This window comes from Protomyctophum bolini (genome assembly GCF_963924005.1).
Source record: "Protomyctophum bolini genome assembly, chromosome: 17".
Classification (NCBI taxonomy): Eukaryota; Metazoa; Chordata; class Actinopteri; order Myctophiformes; family Myctophidae; genus Protomyctophum; species Protomyctophum bolini.
Genome location: NC_137878.1, coordinates 27,140,395 through 27,161,814, shown reverse-complemented (window position 1 = coordinate 27,161,814; position 21,420 = coordinate 27,140,395). Strand labels below are relative to the sequence as shown.

Here is a 21,420-nt window from a genome sequence, read left to right as displayed (position 1 = left end):
AGGCAAATATCCTAAACCAAAACACTGGCAAATGGTCAAAACATGAAGCAGGTGGAACGAGCTAAATCTGGGACGGGCCCAGAAAGAGGAGCAAACAGAAGTAAACAAAAGGACAGCGTGCCAAAGCAGAAACACTAACAGTAACATGCATGTCTTTACAAAGTGAATGAGTGCAGCCTCGTGAGCACCACGCAGCCATGGGGTGTTTGTAGTGGTCCCGAGGGGAAATTACCTTTACTCGTCTGACCCAGCAGTGTACTGCTCCAAGTGAGCACACAGGGGAGCAGTTAGGGGGTTAAGTGTCTTCTTCAGGGACACTTAGCCGGGCGACATGACGCCTGGAGGATCCAAGGAACTTTCTGATTCCCAGGCGACCGCCTCCTATCTCCTGTATAGCTGGTTTATAATTGTTATGGCAGCGCGTTGCTCCGTTGAACAGTAATGGCCAATGAGGTATCTACGTCTTGTATATAAATCTATGAGTCTCGGATGGACGCGGCTTTCACCATGTCTGCGTGTGGGGTGTTTACTGTAAATGTCGACAGATTTCACCACCACACACACACACACACCATAGAAACAAACTTAGAAAATCTATACTAAATGCATGATGGATGCTAAATAATAAATATGGATACGAATGAATGACGTGACACAGTAATTTGTTGTGTTTATACAGTATAGCTCGTCTGTTGATTCCACTTTGGTTTATTTCAGATTATTTGTCTGCCGTGTTTATTGGCCCATGAAATTACAATAAAAACCATGAGCGAATGAGACGCTAGAAAAGGAAACATGGTGAAGAGCCTTAGGTCTGATCCAGTGGTCCTGACACACTCGCTGAGATTGACACATTGAAGCAAAAAAAAAAGAGTCAAATAAAACTGAGCCCTAATCTTAATTACATCCATCCAAACATTGTCCCCTGACTCTGTGGTTGACAATGTCAGTTGAACTCAATGCAATTTCTTTGTTATCATTGCCAGAAGATTGTTTTCACGCGTGGGTTTTCACACGTGTGTGTGTGTGTGTGTGTGTGTGTGTGTGTGTGTGTGTGTGTGTGTGGTGTGTGTGTGTGTGTGTGTGTGTGTGTGTGTGTGGCTAATCTCGCATACCACTAGGATGACTGTTGTATGTCTGAGAGGCTAAATCTCATCAAATGCAGGCATGAATAATGGACCGTGATATGAAAAAGATTGAAAACCACTAGTGTGTAGTGCAGTGTGATAAGTTAACTTTACTTTGGTATGCCTCTTTTCTGGACTCAAATTACATAATGTATACCTGGGGTGCATACTTAGTTTAGACTAGTCATTGGTTAGGTTTAGGTGTGCTGCCCCGTGGTAGGTTAGGTTTAGGGTGAGGGTTTGAGATAGGTTGTAGTTGTAGGACTAATGACTGGTCTAAGCAATGACTAGTCTAAACCAAAAACTGTCTAAACTAAGTACTGCACCCGTATACCTACCCGACAACAAGAAAAAAAAGTGAGGGCGCTCTTATCATACATCATCTTATTCTGGCCAATCACAATTTGCGTCCTCATTTTCCGTCTTCACTTTTCTGCCCTACCTTTATCTTCAAAATAAGCCAATCAAATCATCGATATGGGGTGATCAGCCAATCACAAGCCAATGTTTGTGTTTACAGAAACCCGGAAGGCTGGGCATAGGAAAATAGCTCAAAAAAGAAAAAAGAAGCTTGACCTGTGATCTGTTTTCTACCAGTGGACCCCTCCCATAAATATTCAGCTATTAGTGTGCATAAATATTTGAGAATTGAGGTTATTGGCCCTCGCATAAAGTGAAAATATTTGAGAATTGAGGTTATTGGCCCTCGCATAAAGTGAAAATATTTGAGAATTGAGGTTATTGGCCCTCGCATAAAGTGAAAATATTTGAGAATTGAGGTTATTGGCCCTCGCATAAAGTGAAAATATTTGAGAATTGAGGTTATTGGCCGGCTGGCAGCACCCAAGACATGTGACAACGTAGTCGTAAGATTTTTCTGCCCTCCTGACGAAGATGACAAATAATAATCATGACACTGTTAAAAACAAAGTAAAGCTTGGGGATAAGGACCAAAATGAGTAGCTAGTGCTGTGAACAGTGTGAAGGCTTTTTAAATAGCTCCAGAGCTATTATGTTCTCTGGCAGGGGTGAGTACTACTGTGGATATCACAGATGTGTGTCAAAGTTGGGGAGAGAGTGAGAGGTGTGACCGTGTGTTACTGTTGGCGCGTCCGTATTTATACGTAACTGTGTGCACGCTTGTGTTATGTGTGTGTGTGTGTGTGTGTATGTATGCGCGCGCGTACAGACGTGTCTGCGCGGGAGCATGTGTGACAGCCTGTGTTTTGCACTTCAGCACACAGAGTGCCTTGTTATTTTTACCAGCAGTGACAGTGTTGTTTGTTTGTTTCCTCCTTGAGTGTGTGTGTGTGTGTGTGTGTGTGTGTGTGTGTGTGTGTGTGTGTGTGTGTGTGTGTGTGTGTGTGTGTGTGTGTGTGTGTGTGTGTGTGTGTGTGTGTGTGTGTGTGTGTGTGTGTGTGTGTGTGTGTGTGTGTGTGTGTGTGTGTGTGTGTGCGTGCGTGCCTATAGAGTAGATGTCTGTGGACAGATTTTGTCAGTGCTGCATGCAGCGTCACAACCATGCAAGACGCGGTCACACAACTTCACAGTTATTGTGTACAGTTGTCAGGGGTTGTCTCTGTCCGGCCCCTCATTGGCAGTAAACTCGCATCAAGCATCAGCTGTCCAGGTTCCTACGACACATGGGGCAGCAGAGAGCTACATCACCGTCTGAGACTGAGTCACCCTGGTCACCCACCATGCAGCCGTGGTGGGCATGTCGCTTCTCCTCAAACCAGAGTCATAAGCCTACGGAGTGTTCTCTGTATAGATGAGAATTTGTCACTAATACGTACAACACTCTGAAATACTGCTGAATTTGTGCTCATTATAAGTGCTTCTCCACACGTCTCTACCCATGCGGATTGATTTACAATACCACATGAACCATAGCGTCCCTTTTCCAGACATTTCATGATGCACAAACAATTCTGAGTATGATTCAATCCGGGGGGGAAAAAAACAGAACAGAACATTTGGCGAAAATAGCCTATCTACAAGCTCATAGCGCATCGCATCGTGGCACGTTGTGTGAGCTTGTAGGTCGGTTATTTTCGGCAAAGAAATGTGGTGTAGACTAGAGGAGAAAAAGAGGGGCCCAAGTATAGATCCCAGGAGTCAAGTATATATAATTGGAGGTTAAGCCAGTGGCTGATATACAGCTGCCTGCAGTATTGCAGATTGGCACAAATTTCAGCTGGTTAAGCTTGCTGTGTTACTGTTATCAATCTGTTCTATATATTCGCTAAATATGCTTTGATGGGGTAATTCACTGAACCGCTCCCACTTAATGAGCGCAACTCTAATTACGGTTGTGCTAAAGTCATTTAGAAAATCATTTAAAATACTTTACTTTTATTGTGAGTAGTTTTCTTTAAACATGTGCCGCTATGCAGCCCTCACACCTGGTCTAACACCTGTGGAACATGGTCAGTCTTGCCAAGTTGACCCTGTGTTCAAGGGGAAGCCAATTTAGGTCCCCATTACTGGTTCCTCCCTACATGGGTACTTCCACCCAAACCTGTTGTGACTCTAATTCGTACGTATTCTATGCTGACTGCAACTTGACTTTGTCACTCAAGGTTGATAATCTCCATGGTTTATCTTGTGTCTGACGTCAGTGCATTTTGAACATCTCCATATATGTGCATATGACACGGTTTATGTTGTGTGCATGTTTAAATATTATGTATATCTCCTGTATCTATCCAAGATCCTTGGAATATACACTCACTGATCGGGCGGACAGGCAGACGGGCAGAAAGAAACATAGACAGAAAGAACCAGACAGAACCAGACAGAAAAAAAACGTTGCTCGTTAAATAATTAAACATAAATCCACCCGTCTGCAGAAACATGGACACAGGTCTGTGTCAAGAGAAGGTAGCTGCCTTTACGAAGCGCCTGCGTTCGGAACCACGTTACGTGCTGGCCCAGAACGTCTCCACGTGCATCGACCCTCTGGAGGTGTGTCTGCAGCGGCAGACCGTCCAGGACAGCGTGCACATCTTCCAGCACTCTGTCCCCACCGAGGGTAAGCCTGTCACCAACCAGAAGAGCTCGGGTAGGTGTTGGATCTTCTCGTGCCTCAATGTCATGCGCCTTCCCTTCATCAAGAAGTTTAACGTCAAAGAGTTTGAGTTCAGTCAGTCATATCTGTTCTTCTGGGACAAGGTGGAACGTTGTCAGTACTTCCTCCACGCCTGTGTGGAGACGGCCCAGAGGAAGGAGCCGGTGGACGGTCGCCTCGTCCAGTTCCTCCTGTCCAACCCCACCAACGACGGAGGACAGTGGGACATGCTCGTCAACCTCATCGAGAAGTACGGAGTCATCCCGAAGCAGTGCTTCCCAGAGTCGCACAGCTCTGAGGCCTCGCGTAGAATGAACAGCATCCTCAATCACAAGCTGAGAGAGTACTGTTTACGACTGAGGAAGATGGTGGCCGACGACTCCACCGAAGCCGAGCTGTCTGACGCCATCAATGGCATGATGGAGGAAGTGTTCCGGGTGGCCAGTGTGTGCCTGGGCAGCCCCCCCGAGAGCATCTGCTGGGAGTACAGAGACCAGGACAAGAACTTCCACCGCATCGGACCCCTCACCCCCCAGGAGTTCTACAGAGAGCACGTCAAACCCCTCTACGACCCGCAGGACAAGATCTGCCTCGTGAACGACCCTCGCCCTCTGCACCCGTACGGCAAGCTGTACAGCGTGGAGTACCTGGGGAACATGGTGGGAGGACGGGGCATCCTGTACAACAACCAGCCCATCCAGCTGCTCAAGAAGGCTGCCGCCGAGTCCATCAAGGAGGGAGAGGCCGTGTGGTTTGGCTGCGACGTGGGAAAGCATTTCCACGGCAAGCTGGGCATCAACGACATGAACGTGTTCAACCACGAACTGGTGTTTGGAGTGTCGGTGAAGAACCTCACCAAGGCAGAGCGGCTGGTGTACGGAGACTCTCTGATGACCCACGCCATGGTCCTCACCGCTGTGACCGACCAGGGCGGTAAGGAGGGCTATGAGAAGTGGAGAGTGGAGAACTCTTGGGGAGACGAGCGTGGAAACAAAGGGTACCTGACCATGACTGACGAGTGGTTCTCGGAGTACGTGTACGAGGTGGTGGTGGACAGGAAGTACCTTCCCCCCGAGGTCCTGGAAGTTATGCAACTGGAGCCCATCGTGCTTCCTGCCTGGGACCCGATGGGATCCTTGGCGTAACTCTGGAAGAACCGTCCCTTCCATTTGTGCTTATCTTTATAGTTATAGTGCTCAGTGTGAATGGCACTTTTAGATGGTTTTATCACTTTATTCCCTCACTACACCTCATTATAGTTGACAAAAAAAGGTTTTTCTTTTCTTCATTTTATTTAAAAGAAATCACACCCGTGTGAATTGAGGGGCGCTCTTATCATCATGTCGATTTGCTTGTCTTGTTTGTGTAAGACGAGTATCGACACTAATAGCTGAATATAGGAGGGGCTAGCGCACCTAAAAAAAATAATATATATATATATATATATATATATATATATATATATATATGTACTACTATGTATGGCGACGATGCCAGTGGAGAGCGCACCTCATGGCGTGCTCTGCTTGCGAACAAGTAGGCCATACATGGCCTACTGTGTGAAAGATGGCAGCTCGGCAGAGTGCAATTCTAGTTAGAGCTGCAGGGCTGTTGCCTGAGTCCAGTGCATTCGGCCAACGTCCGGTCCTGGACTTTCGCCTAGCACTTCGTCTATGTTGTCATAACTCTGTCGTATTTCAATGCCTGTGGGCCCACAGCCTGTGGGCGCCCAGGCTGTGGTGACGATTTATGCTCTCTGACATCAGTTCCCAAGGTGTCTGACGTCACTGCTGACGGGGGGCCAATGTGCATTTGATATGCGGTGGTCTACCGACCACACCACCCATTAGGCAATTTTAATATATATGAGTTCATAATGACTCTGTGACATTGACTTCCAAATATATCAAGTTATTGGACTAGTACAAAATGTAAGTTTCAAAAAGTGTAATAATTCAAAAAGAATAAAATGTATTATGTGAAACACATTTGGGGATTTCTTCCTTAGCATACTTGCTGGCAGTGTGCTCGTGAAAGTGTTCATTTTAGATAATGTGATAGAGAGATAGTTGGATAGAGAAAAGTGTCTGGGGGGTGTGTGTGTGTGTGTGTGTGTGTGTGCTGCACAAGACTGCTGATTTCAGTCTGCACTTGACATCTAAATCCGTCTGATAGATGAACAGATATGGTTCAGATATGGAACAGGAATGGCTCTGAAATTGGACTGCTGCTTCAGCATTTGCCCACGGTCTTGATTTCCATTTAAAATGTTTAAATGAAGTCTAACATTCACTTCAGCTTGTGTGTGAGTGCGTGCCGATGTGCGTGCACACAGCCATGCACGACGTAAAGTACTTGCCAGAGGGACAGGCCGGCTAATAGGACAACACACACACACACACACACACACACACACACACACACACACACACACACACACACACACACACACACACACACACAGAGTACTGTATATACCCAGGACAGTAAATCTGCTGAAGTCTTGGCAGGTTTTCAGAGTAACATAAATTTGTTGGTACAGTAAAGCTCTGATCGTTCCATGTCCTCTCTGCCCTTCATTTTTATTCCTGCACCTGTCCTACACTATCCATCCTGTGCACTCCTTCCATCCACATGCAGTACAGTATATCTATCCATCCTGTGCACTCCTTCCATCCACATGCAGTACAGTATATCTATCCATCCTGTGCACTCCTTCCATCCACATGCAGGCTACAGTATACAGTATATCTGTCATCCATGTTCTTCAACTGGCAGACTAACAGGTCTGGTATCCTCTAGACTAGAGAGAACAGACCTCATCGATACCTCTCCTGTACATACTATTTGTTGTTGTTTGCTCATGATTCATGAACTGTGATGACTCACCACACACACACACACACACACACTGTGTTCCGAGTACATAACATAAAGAGTCATGATGGGACACACCCCGAATGGATCTGTGAATTATTGTTTTCTGAGATATTTCAGACCCATACCTCATGGTCCAAGGGGTATGGGTCAGGTATTATATGGACCTGATAAACCCACAAATTATAAATGCTATTAAAAATCCTGTTCTACCAGTAGATGACAGTGCTGGGCCATGTGACTCCAGCTACACAGCAGCTCACAATAAGTGATCCTCTCCTATACAATATGTGACAATTAATTTAAGACTGCATGTTAAATGGAAGATTAAAACAATAGTTGCCGTAAGAAATGTGCACGTAACAGTTCTACATCCATCATAGCTTTCCTCCGCTCTGGCGCAACTCGCTGACAACTCAACTCTTTTCCTCCATTGATTATGTTGATCCTAGGTCAGACCTTAATATATAATATAAGTTAGACACAGCAATTCATGTGTGTAACAGCACTGATCACGGCTATTCTCGTGATCAGTGCTGTTTCACGTCACAGACATGTAAAGTGTCTGTGACGTGTACAGTGTCCCAGCATGGAGCCTCAAATTCAGGTAGTGGGGGGCGGATGGAGGGGTTGGCTGTTTTTTACTTCATCTAATAGCCTACTTTAGCAGTTTGCAGTGGGGGGAGCACAGGAAACTGAAAGTAGAGTTCAATTTAATATAGCTAAGCCCCTCCTCAAACTGCTATGGTCCAATCACAGCTAAGCATAACATGGGTTAGACAAACCTCTCCACCAATAGTTTTCCTATATGAAGAAATTCTATGCACATATTTTTCCAGTGCATATGGCAGGCCTTGTTGTTGGATTTGGAAGCGATTTTGAAGGTCTGGTTCCAAAAATGAACCAGTATTTAATGTGTAAAATCCATCATTGGAATTAATGAGCCCGGCTGAAAAGTGTCTAAGTGGGAGAGGCCGGGTCTTAGCTATAGGTGAATTCAGTACTTTAGCCGTGACGTAAGCGCCCCCTCCAGAGATACTTCCGGGTCCTACTTTTGTGTCGCTATTGTGCCCCCATAGAGTTATACTGTGTCCCTCCGTCGGACTAAATCTGAGACTAAAACAACCTCGAAAGTCTCATTTTACCGTATTGTTATATTGATCAATGTTTGCCTGTTATCTCTCCTATATGGTACCAAAATCAATACAGCATGGACATGTGGACGTATGTGGGAATGGTCCCACCGCCACACAGGCGGTATCGTTGAAAAGCCCAGATTGCCGTTCCTCAGATGACAACAGGGTTTTTACTCAAATTAGATGCAAACGAGATGCAATAAAACAATGTCCACTACAGAGGACACAAACCTCCAGCTGGTTCTCAGGAGGATGTGTGTTTGTGTTTGTGTGTGAGAACAGGAGAATGTATTACTGTACAAATTGCTGACAAGACCACAAACATGGTCCCCTTGGTCCAGACAGATATGAACACGCACACGCACACATACACATGCACATGCACATACACATACACATACACATACACATTACACACGGTCAATGTCCGGCATCCATACATGAATTATGATACTCTGTTGAGAGACCATTATGGGCAAACGTTCAGCCAAAAAAAATGCTGATTGTCAACCTAACGACAACAAAATATATACTATATAGGCTTTAAGTGGTTAAGTTGAAGTATATACTATGTAGGCTTTAAGTGGTTAAGTTGAAGTATATACTATGTAGGCTTTAAGTGGTTAAGTTCAAGGATCAGCGGTCGTCACCTGCAGGGTAGTGTCCTTTCTAACCACCTATAAGTCCTTTTGGGTTGCCACATCCTGCCTCGTTTATCCCCCAATGTTGTCCCTGCCCTGACCTAGATTTGTATCTGCAATCCTCCCGTGTCACACTTGGCTGGGTCATATAGACATGCGTGTACATGAACACACAGACACTCGCGTGACCGCGCGCACACACAGTTATGTGTGCACGTGTACGAGATAACAGATACACAAAAAGACTCACAATAATATACTGTAATATATATACAGTGCACACGCCCAACTCTCACACATGTACACTCCATTGCACCGCTGTCCCTATATCGAACACGATTCTCTCATGCTTTCACTTCGATCACACACTGCTTCCCATGACCTGCTCTCTGTGCGTGTGCATGTGCGTGTGTGTGCATGCACACTCATTTGTTAACTGAGGTGTGTTTACCCCTGAGGTTGCAGTGTTTCATCTCTTCCTGCTTCGGTTCTTCCCTGCGGGGGGTGGGTGTGTGTGTGTGTGTGTGTTTGTGTGTGTGCAGGAAGGAAGGAAAGAAACATGAGCAAGAAAACCCCATATCAAGGTTATTATTGCGACTGTAGTTCGTAGATTACTATGAAATCCTGTCACGCCACCATATATGGCCGTCAGTCTATCACGCCTCGTGAGTCGTGACACCACCACAGTGACACAGTCCGTCACACCTCGTGGCATGCTCCATATATGGCCGTCTCCATATATGAAGATCACGACACTGACCTCATCAAACCCTGGATAGCCACACATCATCACCTAGATCTGCATATATGGAGCCGGACAGCAACTCTACATTTGACCACAAACCCTTAGATCTCCATATATGGAGCTGACATTTTATGACATTACATATGTTTATCCTTCCCGACCCGTCCTTCCTCTTCGATGTCTCCCTTTTGACTGATACCTGTCTATTCAAACTCTAGACCGGCCCGCCCCAAAGTTTATAGTGCAGCCGCACCTGGCAGCCGGCGTTCTCAACAGGCCCGGAATGAAGGCCTGGCCATACCTGTGCCCTCATCAAACCCTGTACACTCAATACACTGCCGCCGCTGGCCCCCTTAGATCTCCATATATGGAGCTGACCTGTTCTGACATTCCATATGTTGATCTGACCTCATGAAACCCTGTACAGTGTACACTCAAGACACGCTCCATATATGGCCAGTACAGAATTCAGTCCATTTGTTGATCTGACCCCTCAAGCCAAAGCGCCAGCGCTCGCCCAGCAGTCTGCTCGCCCAGCGTCTCATAGGTAGTTTCAAATTTGTTTTAATTTTAATTTAGTTTCGACGGATTTCGGTTTAGTTTTGCTGTATTAGTTTTAGTGTTAATTTTAGTTTTTTTTATTGTAATATTGATTACAATAACGCAAGATTAAACAAGGTTAGCTCAACACCTAGGCTGCCAAGGTCAGAAAAATACCAAAAAAATGGCCAATCGAGCTTGTACAGTAGGCTATTCTTGCTTCCGCTGGAGATTTTAGACAAAGGCTAAAAATACAGACATTTTCACTGATTTTTGTTAATTATACGTTTTGTGAACAGTTTCAGTTATTTAATGTTTAATAATAGTGCTTTAATTTTTTCTAGTTTTCATTAGTTTTGGTTAACTGTAATAACCGTAGCTTGTCCTCGGCTGAGATCAGGTCCTCACCTCAGTGAGAGAGAGAGAGAGAGAGAGAGAGAGAGAGATTAATTACTCTCTATCCATATTGAGTCATGATGAATTAAGCTGGTCCATTGTTACAGACGCTTTTCTTCAAATGACATCCGCTCACTCATATCTCTTACATACTCTTTCACCCCCCCCCTCTCTCTCTCTGACCCAGCCCCTCCCTCTCTCTCTCTCCCTCTCTCTCTCTCTCCTATACCATGCCCTCTTATCTCTGAACATTGCTTTCATCGTTACCACTTCTAACTGCGTTCACCATGAATCATCCCACCCAGCCCCCTCCCTGTCTCTCTGTCTCTAGGCTTTTTTCCCCCCGTCTCTGAATGGAATTAACTCACATTATCTGTCACTTATATCACTGTCTGCATGTCTGTCTCTCTACAGTACCTTCCTTTATTTCCCTTTCACCCATGTCTCGACATTAACCACATTAGTCCACCCCCTTCTCATTCCATTCTCTCTCTCTAAATGTCATTAATTATGCGCTGATAACCAGCTGTACGCTGTTCAGCTCGCAGCCTGGTGCAGATTATAATAATATCATTTATATGATTATAATGTATCATTTTACAATAACACTAACACTATACATTACTATGATTATGTAGTAAAATCCCTATAGTGGGTAATTCAATCTCTCTGGCGGCTCTGATCTCTGGAGCTTCCGTCCTGTGTGTCTAACGGCGTGCTACTGTGTGTGCAATTTCTAATTATCTGTATGCGTTTCCTGAGCCCGGGGTTGCCATATAGTTAACATTTATTCTTGTTTTTTATTAGTCCAGTCTGACTAAGGCCTAATGTATATGCTCTGTTGCAGTGTACTGTACAAGCTCGCAACACGGCGTACAATGAATGGAGCTACAACATGAATGGGGTTTTACCGCTATCTCTCTGCTGTGCTAATTCGTCACGATGGCACCACACCAATCCATCCTCAGATGTTAGACTAATCTTGTCACGATGGCACCACACCAATCCTTCCAAAGATGTTAGACTAATCTCTAAACGGGATCACACCTGGCACAAACCTCGATAAAAACTTGATAAAAGTTGGACCAACACCTGTTCGCCTGAAATAACTATCTGATTCAGCGATCGACAATATTTTTGCAGTGCTGGTAACTAGGATCATTCTCCTGGGCTTGGGCGCGACTTAAGCTGACAGAGCAACCACTCACGGAGCCTGTCGGGGGGGCGCACTTGCAGTTTTCAGTACGTAAATATTCATCAAAAATGACTTTATAATTTACATGACATGAGCTCTTCTAGGCAGGCCCGCGCACGCACACATCGCATTGCGGCAGATGAGTGTCTTCATGGAGTAGTCGTGGTGATACATGGGGCAATTTTGCGTGAAGGCAGAGGACGTGGCAACGCTTCCAGCTACAAACAACGAGATAATCAAAGTTCATCGTCTTCCCCAAGGTTTTTCCCGGGTAACAAGACACTCACATTTGATTAACAAACAACAAAGCTGCCCCTCCCTTATCCCTCTCTTTGCCTTTAGTGTGTCTTGCTCGGGCACAGTGAACCATCAGATGGATTTAATTATGTTCTATCCTGAGTTAGATAAACTCTGTAACCCCCAGTTTGTTTTGTGACTTAACACATTGACTGCCAATTCATTCATAAATTATTCCGCCACTGCCACGGTCTTTTCAGTGCAGACCCTTATTCTGAAGGGCAAGGGGTCCCGGGCTGTGTAAAAGTGCTGCGCGGTCGTAATTTATTTAGCTAGAAAAATGCATTTTGTAACCGCGATCATCGGTTCTTTATAGTTATGGGCCGTGAATTCATAAATCATGACGCTGTATGTGGGATAATTATCCTCGTACACGATGAACATGCTCAAAAGGGTTGAAAGTGGTGAGGAACATGGGACCTGAGCATAGAATGAGAGCATCTTCTCCTGCACCTGTCATCTTCAAATTAGATTACAGATGTTTCAACCAACCTGCCTTTGATCCTGTGAGCTGAACATAATTGAGCCCCGGTAAGCCCCACTTAGCCCTGGTTCTGGCTTGTTGTTGCTAGCGCCATGCAATGTGCACACTCACCGTAGCTCTGTTTGTATCACAATCTAGGACACGACAAGGTAAAACGATACCCTGCGTAGCTTGAATGAAACGTACTTCATCGTATTATGGGCAAGCCCACAGCGCGTCGTAGAGGCAGCGCGCTGTGAGCTCGAAGATTTGCCCTTTTCCGGTCCACAGCACTGTTGTACGACGAAGTATAAATTGAGTTTAAGGATGATTCTGCATGCAATCTGGCAAAGACTACTAGTACTGTACTGTAATGGTGTGTGTGTGTGTGTGTGTGTGTGTGTGTGTGTGTGTGTGTGTGTGTGTGTGTGTGTCCGTGTGTGTCCGTGTGTGTCCGTCTTGTCTGTCTGTGTGTGTGTGCCAGGGAGCTAATGGACAGCTTGAAGGGATTACCAGCTTAGCCACTGGGATTACTGGAACCTTAGACAAACACACATGCACGGGATCACGCACACACACACATTCCCCAGGGAAGGGTTGTTATGATCAGCCACTGTCAGTGGCGTCTTGCCTGAGTTACTGTATACATGTACTTAGTCGTGCAAAGAAAGTAGCTGATCTACAACCTCACTGCTTAGTAGGTCATCCTCATCGTTGCTTCCAGTCATCCCGGTTCTCCATACATCTGGCCAGCTCGTTGGTGCTTTGTGCTGCTGCATTGTTCTTTAGTACATCCACACATGTTAATGATGTTCCCACAGCACTACTTTGCTGGCTGGCAGGTCTCAGTGTCTTTGGCAGTGTTCTGCTATAGTCTCATTCTTCTGGCTGCAATCTTCTGTCTCACGACCCCTGGCATTCCATCATATACAGGTTCTTGTTGGTAACATCTGTACTCTTGCTGATGTTAAGAACTGCACCCAGCATTCTGGTGTAGCACCCATCTAGAGACTTCTGCAGGGTTGGCTTCAGGGTTCAGCATTCACTAGGAGAACAGACTCTACCGTTGCATAGAAGAAGCTGAGTTTGGTTTGGCAGGGGAGTTCCATACACTGGCCATGCCATTCAGGGCCCTCCATGCAAGCGCCTTCCTCACTTTAAGATCTTGTTCCGTTGAGTTGACCCATGAGCCCAGGTACTTGAAGTCCTTGACTTCCTTCAGAGCAGTGCCTCCTGTTGTCAGAGGTGGATGCTCTGATGGGATGTTGGAAAGCAGGCTGATTTCCTCTGCGTATTCCAGGTCTGTCAGGACTACTATGGGGTGTCATCTTCACCTCCTTGGTTTTAGGGTGAGGCCAAGTATGGAAAGGTGAAAAGAAGCAAAGGACAGACATATAAAAGGAAAGGAATGGACAGGACAAGACAGTGAGTGAGGGAGGAGACAAAAACCAAAACATGGTGATTATTTCCAGTAATTTAATGCCGCTTTAATTGGCCTCAGTGAGCTGGCCTCAGATTCAGATACCTTTATTTGCCAGTGAGTAGACACACTGCACGCTGGCAGCCAGAGAGTTGGTGCAGTATACCTGTGGGAAACCTTTGAACAAAATAACGCTGGCTATATACCTCTCTGTTTCAGCCAAGCTGCCATTTCGTATTATCAACGAGGATCGTTCGGGGGCCCAATTTCCATGCGTCTCAGCTCCCCTTGTTAGATTTTTCTTTCCCGGGGGTTCTTGTCTGCGTAGCGGTGGCAGCTGATCTCTAGAGCGCCATTTCTGCTTCGAGCTAGTACCCCTCTGACAGTTGATGACCCTGGGCCAAGATGCAGACTTTGTGGGGAGTAAAAACAAAACAACAAAAGAAACACACACACACACACACAGCCCAACACTACCACCGTGACAGGAAGAAGCAAGTGCCTTCCATTTTTCATTTATTTCTTTACTCCCATTGCTTGAGTCTCGAGAGCATTATGCGGCCATTTTACATGATTGGTGAGTGCCAGTGATTGCCGAGCCCTGTCATAAAAGACATCGGAGCGTTTCACACAATGCGGCCTTTCTTCTCCTGAGTTCTCCTTAAAGCTGTGGGACATCTTTTAATGAATAAAACATTATTATTCATCTGTATGACAGAGTATGTTAATATAATCTATTAACAGACACTTCACAATCAGCTCATTTGCAATGCCTGCAACAACGGTACAATCAATGTCAAAAATAGTTTATATTTAAATTAACTATTCTTTAGGGACCTGTCATGTGATCTACCTTTTGGGCACCCCTGGTGTAGAGAGACAGGAAATGCAGAGTTACTAGAGTAGGGGATCACATTCTGCAAATGCTCCGTCCGCATGGGAATCAAAACAGGGACTCAGTGATCAGAGCATTGCACCCATGATGTGGTATGCAACACACACACACACACACACACACACACACACACACACACACACACACACACACACACACACACACACACTGTGTGGACAGTATAGCATGTGCATGATCCTAACGGCATACAGTCAAAAGGACATCTATTAAAGAAGACTATTATATTTGTTCAATCATTTTAGGCACATCATGTATCACATGAAGAGTAGAAAGGTAAAGGACCTGTAGTAACAGTTTGACTGCTTCTTCAAAGGTTAGTGAAAAACGCGGCAGAGTACGGATGTTTATTATGGATTCCCATGGGAGTCAACGTTAAGAAGAAGACTTACATTAATGTATAATATTTGCCAATCATTTTAGGTACATCATGTATCACATGCAGAGTAGAAATAGTCCTCCTCAAGCAGAGGTTGGCATATTATTTCAGTAGAAGTAAGATTACTTGAAGTGAACACTGCTGCAGTATAAAGGTACAAGCGTGGAATTCACTCCGAATACTTCAGGGAGCTTATTTTACATATTCCAATTTGCCGTGTAAACTCCAGGTGGCGGATTTTACATTTGTTCATCATTCCCACGCAATCAATAGGACAAATGACTTTCTACTGGCTTTGTGGAACTGGCCTTGTAACAATGTATGCTGCAGCGTTGAACAATGTAATTCCCTCCCACCGTGTTTGCCCTCTGCACCCACTACATGATGACATGCCTACTGGTGCTATACCAACATCTCTTACTGAATAAATCCAGGCAATTAAGTTTCATTTTGCTCCATTTGTACGATAATGTGTCTTGGATTACATTAACGTGGGTGCAGGTGTGTATAGCTCATTAAAATGTCTTCAACTACAGTGGCACTCGGGAGTGAAAAGAATGCCCTTTGTTACAATCTAAATTAATTGACAATTTAAAGTACAATCTGAGACTTGCTTTAATGAATAAATCATCTCTCTCTACCAGAGTGAGAGAGAAACAACGGTCATAAAACTTAAACTTAAGTAAAATTAGAGTACTTCTTCCACCACTGCCATTTAGTATCTTACAAAAAAACCACAATCGACAACTTCAAGATAGTATTCAACCCACTGTTGCTCATGAAAGTAAGTAAGTCGGAGAGGCTTATTGTCGAGTCTATCCCCGTTTCGTGATTGTGCTAGACCCCTGGGAGATGGTTTTCCGTGGTGGAGTGCAACACCTATACCATCAGCTCCCAGTACTTGTCGCATGACTTGCCACACGCAAGCTCTGAGACAGCAGCACAGCTGTGTACTGTTGTACCATCTGAGAGTTCAGTTCCAGGTCACGCTGGTATTGTTGCAAAGAAAAAGAAAAGAAAGCTATAGCCTGTGACGGCGGCCAAAAAAAGCTTGAGATCAAAAGATCTGAATCAAAGAACCGCCATGCCAGCTTCGGGCTGCAAGTTCTCTGGCTTCAATCCCATCCATGCTTACTGGAGACCTCATTCTGTGGCTCACTGTCTGGTCTCCCTGTTTTCTTTAGTTTTTTTCGTCACAACATGTATCTGCCTATTCTATTTTTGCTGTATTCGTGTTGTGTTTTAAAATCTTCAGAAAAATCATCTCAGTTCGCGTGCAATACATGTACATGTATTGCACGCAAAGTATTTATAAATACTTTGCGTGCAATACATGTACAGTACATTTGCACACATATTGCACACATATTGCACGCAAAGTAAATGTATTTCCCCAGAGGCCCTAAGGAGCTCTAAAGTACAGGTACCCTTTCCTTTGCTGTATAGTGCTCCGCGTGGAGTAAATTATGCATTTGATCCTCCAGAATTTGGGAAATCTGTGTATACAAACCAGCAAACACACCACAATGAAAAAGACATGCCAGAACTTTCTCCTTGATGGTGGTCCTAAGGTGGTCAGGTGTAAGGTGATGGGATGGCGCTTGTTTTGTATCACCTAACGTCCCTATGTGTGCTTCCTCATTGACTAATGCATTTAGTGAGGCTCTGGTTGGTGTTCGGTGTGTGACTTCACACCCTATCCGAGTTGTGTCCTCCCTTCGTCAAACCTCAATGAAAACCCCATTTTAGTTGTACAACTCTGTATGCATTTAAGTGAGTTTTACCAACAAACCTGTTCAATTATTCAGTTGTGAATAAGAAATGGCGTACAAAGTCACTTAATGTACTGTGAGAGTAGACTAATTATGTGCCACCTATTTTAAATGAGATGTTTGTTTTCAAATCGTGTCTCTGTTGGTTTAACGTATTAATAGTTGATGCTTTTTAAGTGACAGTCGTGTTCTCTGCTGAGCTCAGGAGACACACAGACACACACACACACACGCACGCACGTGCACATGTACACTGCCTGGTGGCCTGTGTGTGTATGTGCGTATGAACCAACTGTATTCACATCAACACAGTACAAATGAACACATATGACCGGCACATTCACACAGACACAATCTACATACTATGAAAATCCACAAGGAGGGCCTTTTAGAAATCTAGGTCATTCTTTCCATGGCACATGCTTTTAAAAGAAAGAGCCTGAGCCTGGTAGTTCTCCAACTTAAAGTCCATGGTTGATTGTTTTCATATCATATATAGGCCTACTGTAGAGTTTTTCCGTCACTGTCAGTTACTCAAGAAAGATTTTCTTAGGAAAAAGCATGCCTCTAGGCTCAATGGGGACAACTACAGTGTGTAAATACTTTACCTTACTACTGGTTACTGTAGTTTGTTCAACAAGTTAGATTGGAGATGTGTAGTGATGTCCAGTACAGTCCCTGACACTATAGCTCTTGCCGTGATGTCATGTCATGTTTATTATTCAAGTTTATCGTATGCTTATCCAACAAAGGTGCAAGCGTGCGGCAGGTGTTAGAGCAATCATAACCTAGCCATAGTGTTAGAAGGAGTGTAGTGATATGTACCAGAGCTAACGCTTAGCCTTGTAAAGACCGAAGGAACTGTGGTTGTTGCTTGTATGAACTGAATGAATGAATATAATCGCAACGCTACATTTCTTTTCAACCTGCAGAGCCGTCGGCTCTCACCAACACTATGCTGCGTCGTAGAAGGGTGTTACGCATCGAAAGTTTGCAGATCTACAAGCTCACAAACGCATCCATCCATGAGGCACTGTGGACTTGTAACTGTTCTTCACAGCTGCTGTGAGTCCAATCAGAAGGGCAGCTCCCGTTCAGCGGCCCCACCTTACAGTTAACCCATTCTGGTCGGGAACCCCTTTTGGTGTTAGCATTATGTTATGCTTTAGCTATTGAAAAATAGCAGATCTACAAGCTCGTAACGCGCGAGCTTGTAGGTCTGCTAATTTTGAAAAATCGAAGAACGACTGGCTGTAAAACCTTTGCCTGTGTCTGTGGTGTGTGCGTAGAGAACAGATAACCCACTCACACATGGATGCTTTAACAACGGGGAGTCAGTCACCGAGCCAGTCAGTCAGCACGCCACCCAGCACTCATATTGGCTGGTCCTTGGTTTCTCACATACTGTACAGTACTCGCGCATGGACACACACACACACACACACACACACACACTCATGGACATACTCACAAAGCACATACACGCAGTCTGGTTTTCAAAAAGCACAGTCACTCTCTCAGCCCTGACAAAAAATGTAATGACAGAATGTTTGGTAGGAAAGGAGAGAGGGAGAGGGAGGTGTAACAGTGAACTTCTCTGCTCTGTTGCTCTCTCCATTATCCCTCATGTCAGAAATACAAGAATTCAATTAAACAACCATGTAGTGACCTTAGCGTACACACACACACACACACACACACACACACACACACACACACACACAATACACACATAATACACACACATCACACATACTGTACAGTGTACACTCACAAAATGTTGATGCATCAATTAATCAGTCTGTCAGTTGACCATTCTACCCTGTGTATCCTCACTAGACCATGGGGATTAGTGTGTGCGTGTGCGTGTGTGTGTGTGGATGTCAGTTGTCTATTCTTAATGACTTGTTAGAACTAACAAAAATGGTGTTGGCTTCCCTAGGCTCATTAAAGTGCCCTCTCTCGCTTTATTGTGTGCGTGTGTGAGTGAGTGAGATAGTATGTGCACTCGTGCATTTTTAAAAGGCATTAGCATGCAAACCTATGTGCTAACCTTGAGTTATTAAATATTAAAACTAGATTATAGAAATCTGACTGAACCCTGTACAGCTTCACACACGCTTGTATAGTACACCACATGCACATGGGCATGCACGCACGCATGCACGCGCGCACGCACGCACACACGCACTGACACTCCAATCCAATTCCATTTCCATTGGCTGATGAATCAACTCGCTCCCCTCCACAGTGAGGAAAGCATGTCAGACAAAGGACAACGGAGTGTGGGAGCTATTTCAATATTTTCCGTTTGGCAGATATTCGTTCTTCCTCCTTGTTGCTGCCACACTGGCAAAGCTGCCGATGTGTGTACACTACAGTGCATAAGGAAACACAAGGTAGCCAAACCACCTGCTGTCTATAAACACCTGCCGAGAGAACCTTGAAAGATTGTTTTTACTGTGTACTGAAATACAAAGTGAAGTAGTTCATTGCTTTTGCTATAAGAACCGATATGACTCGATATGGAGCTAAATTGGGAATACTACTTGTTTGCGTGATGATGATGTGTCTTTGACTGTCACTGAAGGGTCTGCAGAGCTGGTGCCGAAGCGTTTCGTATAGCAAAGGTCTGACAACGCCAGTGTAGCAATCACAACGGTTAATTTGATGACAGCTGAGGGATTCAACCATTGGCAATTTGTCTTTGTTTCTCAAGCCAGACAATATTTGTTACCCTGCCCTGCGGAGGTCCGCTGGTCGAGCAGACAGGCAGCTGTGCTTAAACTTGACCTTCAATTAGGCTATTTCTGGGGTTTTGGCACCCCTGGTCTAGATCATTGGAGACAGCCATCAGAGTCCATTCATTCATCCCAGTGTGGTATGAAAATCTATGTTACTGTTGTGCGGCTGAATAAAAGTGTCAGCTATTATGGTCGGTATCACCCACAGAGACGTTCGTTTCACTGTACAACCCTTAGTGGTTATTTAATTGAACACTGAGATGTCACTGCACATGCAGACAGTGAATTATAGGCGTGGTGCGACTGTGAGTTGTGGAGTTGTGTTGTGGTTAAGAGTACATTTTGTTACTGGAAAGAAAAGTTCATTCGGGGATAGAAACTCTTAACAAGCCCACTAAATCATAAATATATAAACACAACTTGCTTCCTACAGCATTATAGCTCTGTCTGTCTGTCTGTCTGTCTGTCTGTCTGTCTGTCTGTCTGTCTGTCTGTCTGTCTGTCTGTCTGTCTGTCTGTCTCTCTCTCTCTCATTCCCTTATTTTATGGTCTATCTTGCCTCTCTTTCTCTCTTTTGCTATTTTACATATAGCTCAATTTGTTTTATCTAAAATGTTGCCCCAGGCAACACACGAAGAGGTGCGTGTGTGTGTGTGTGTGTGTGTGTGTGTGTGTACATGCACATGCACATGCACATGCACATGCACATGCACATGCATATGCATATGCGTGAAGATCTTACATCCAGTTTTTCTATCTCCCATAGGTTACTTTACATAACATAAAAATAAATGGTCCAAAATGCTGTGTGCGAGCGAAGACGGCACGTTAAAACTGTGCAATTAAATCACAAGGATGAGTAGAATTGTATTAAACTGTAATACAGTACTTTTGCTAGCCTAGCAAGTATTGAATGAGAGAGAGAGTCTCCTTAAATGACCCCTCCTCACAGTCAGGGTTAAAGGTCACTTGACCTGTCATTTCACCCAAGCCCTGACACCTGACCTCTTCATTAAGTACTGGGAGTCGCAGCAGGGCCAATAAGTAGCAGATCTACATCTACTCATACTAACTTGTCACATACACTATAGCGGCAGGTCAGTAAGCTTGTAGATCTGCTATTTTTGGGCCTGTGTGCACCGAAGTATAGACCGATTATAATTGTATAAAGCATGGATTTGAGGGAGAAGGGTGTGGTGGTGGTGCGTCATAAAGCAGCCAGCTGCTCTGTCACATGTCACCTGGTTAATGGTTGTAATCCCGTCCAGAGTGACGTCTTTGTGGCAGGTGCTTACTTTGGGATGGCGTTTCAATCGCGGCGGCCAGTGACTGAGCGATTGGATAGACCAGCCCGACTGATTGTGTTTGCAGAACCATCTCCACAATACTGTGCCCATCCATCCATCCATCCATCTTAAACTGCTTATCCGTAGTCGGGTCGCGGGGGCAACAGCTCCACCAGAGAGCTCCAGACTTCCCTCTCTAGAGCAACATTAGTGACTTCCTCCTGGGGGATTCCGAGACGTTCCAAGGCCAGTGAGTCGATGTGTTTCCTCCAACTGCGCCTTGGTCTGCCCCGGGGTCTCCTCCCAGTGGGACGTGCGCCGAGGACCTCCCTAGGGAGGCGCCCGAGAGGCATCCTAACCAGATGCCCGAACCACCTCAGCTGACTCCTTTCCAGGCGAAGGAGCAGCGTGACTTACTT

General features: G+C 44.9%; 2 protein-coding genes across 3 annotated transcripts in view; both read left to right on the top strand.

Moving 5' to 3' along the window:
• Positions 1-21,420, top strand: part of csmd3b (CUB and Sushi multiple domains 3b) — a gene marked incomplete at its 3' end in the record, with an annotated part of 479,766 nt that overhangs the window by 97,764 nt on the left and 360,582 nt on the right. The gene's annotated exons all lie outside the window — the stretch shown is intronic.
• Positions 3,984-5,342, top strand: LOC308331933 (bleomycin hydrolase-like; the record flags this gene model as incomplete). The annotated part of the gene is made up of 1 exon (XM_080787484.1): positions 3,984-5,342. The coding sequence occupies one exon, from the start codon at positions 3,984-3,986 to the stop codon at positions 5,340-5,342; it is 1,359 nt and encodes a 452-aa protein (XP_080643610.1).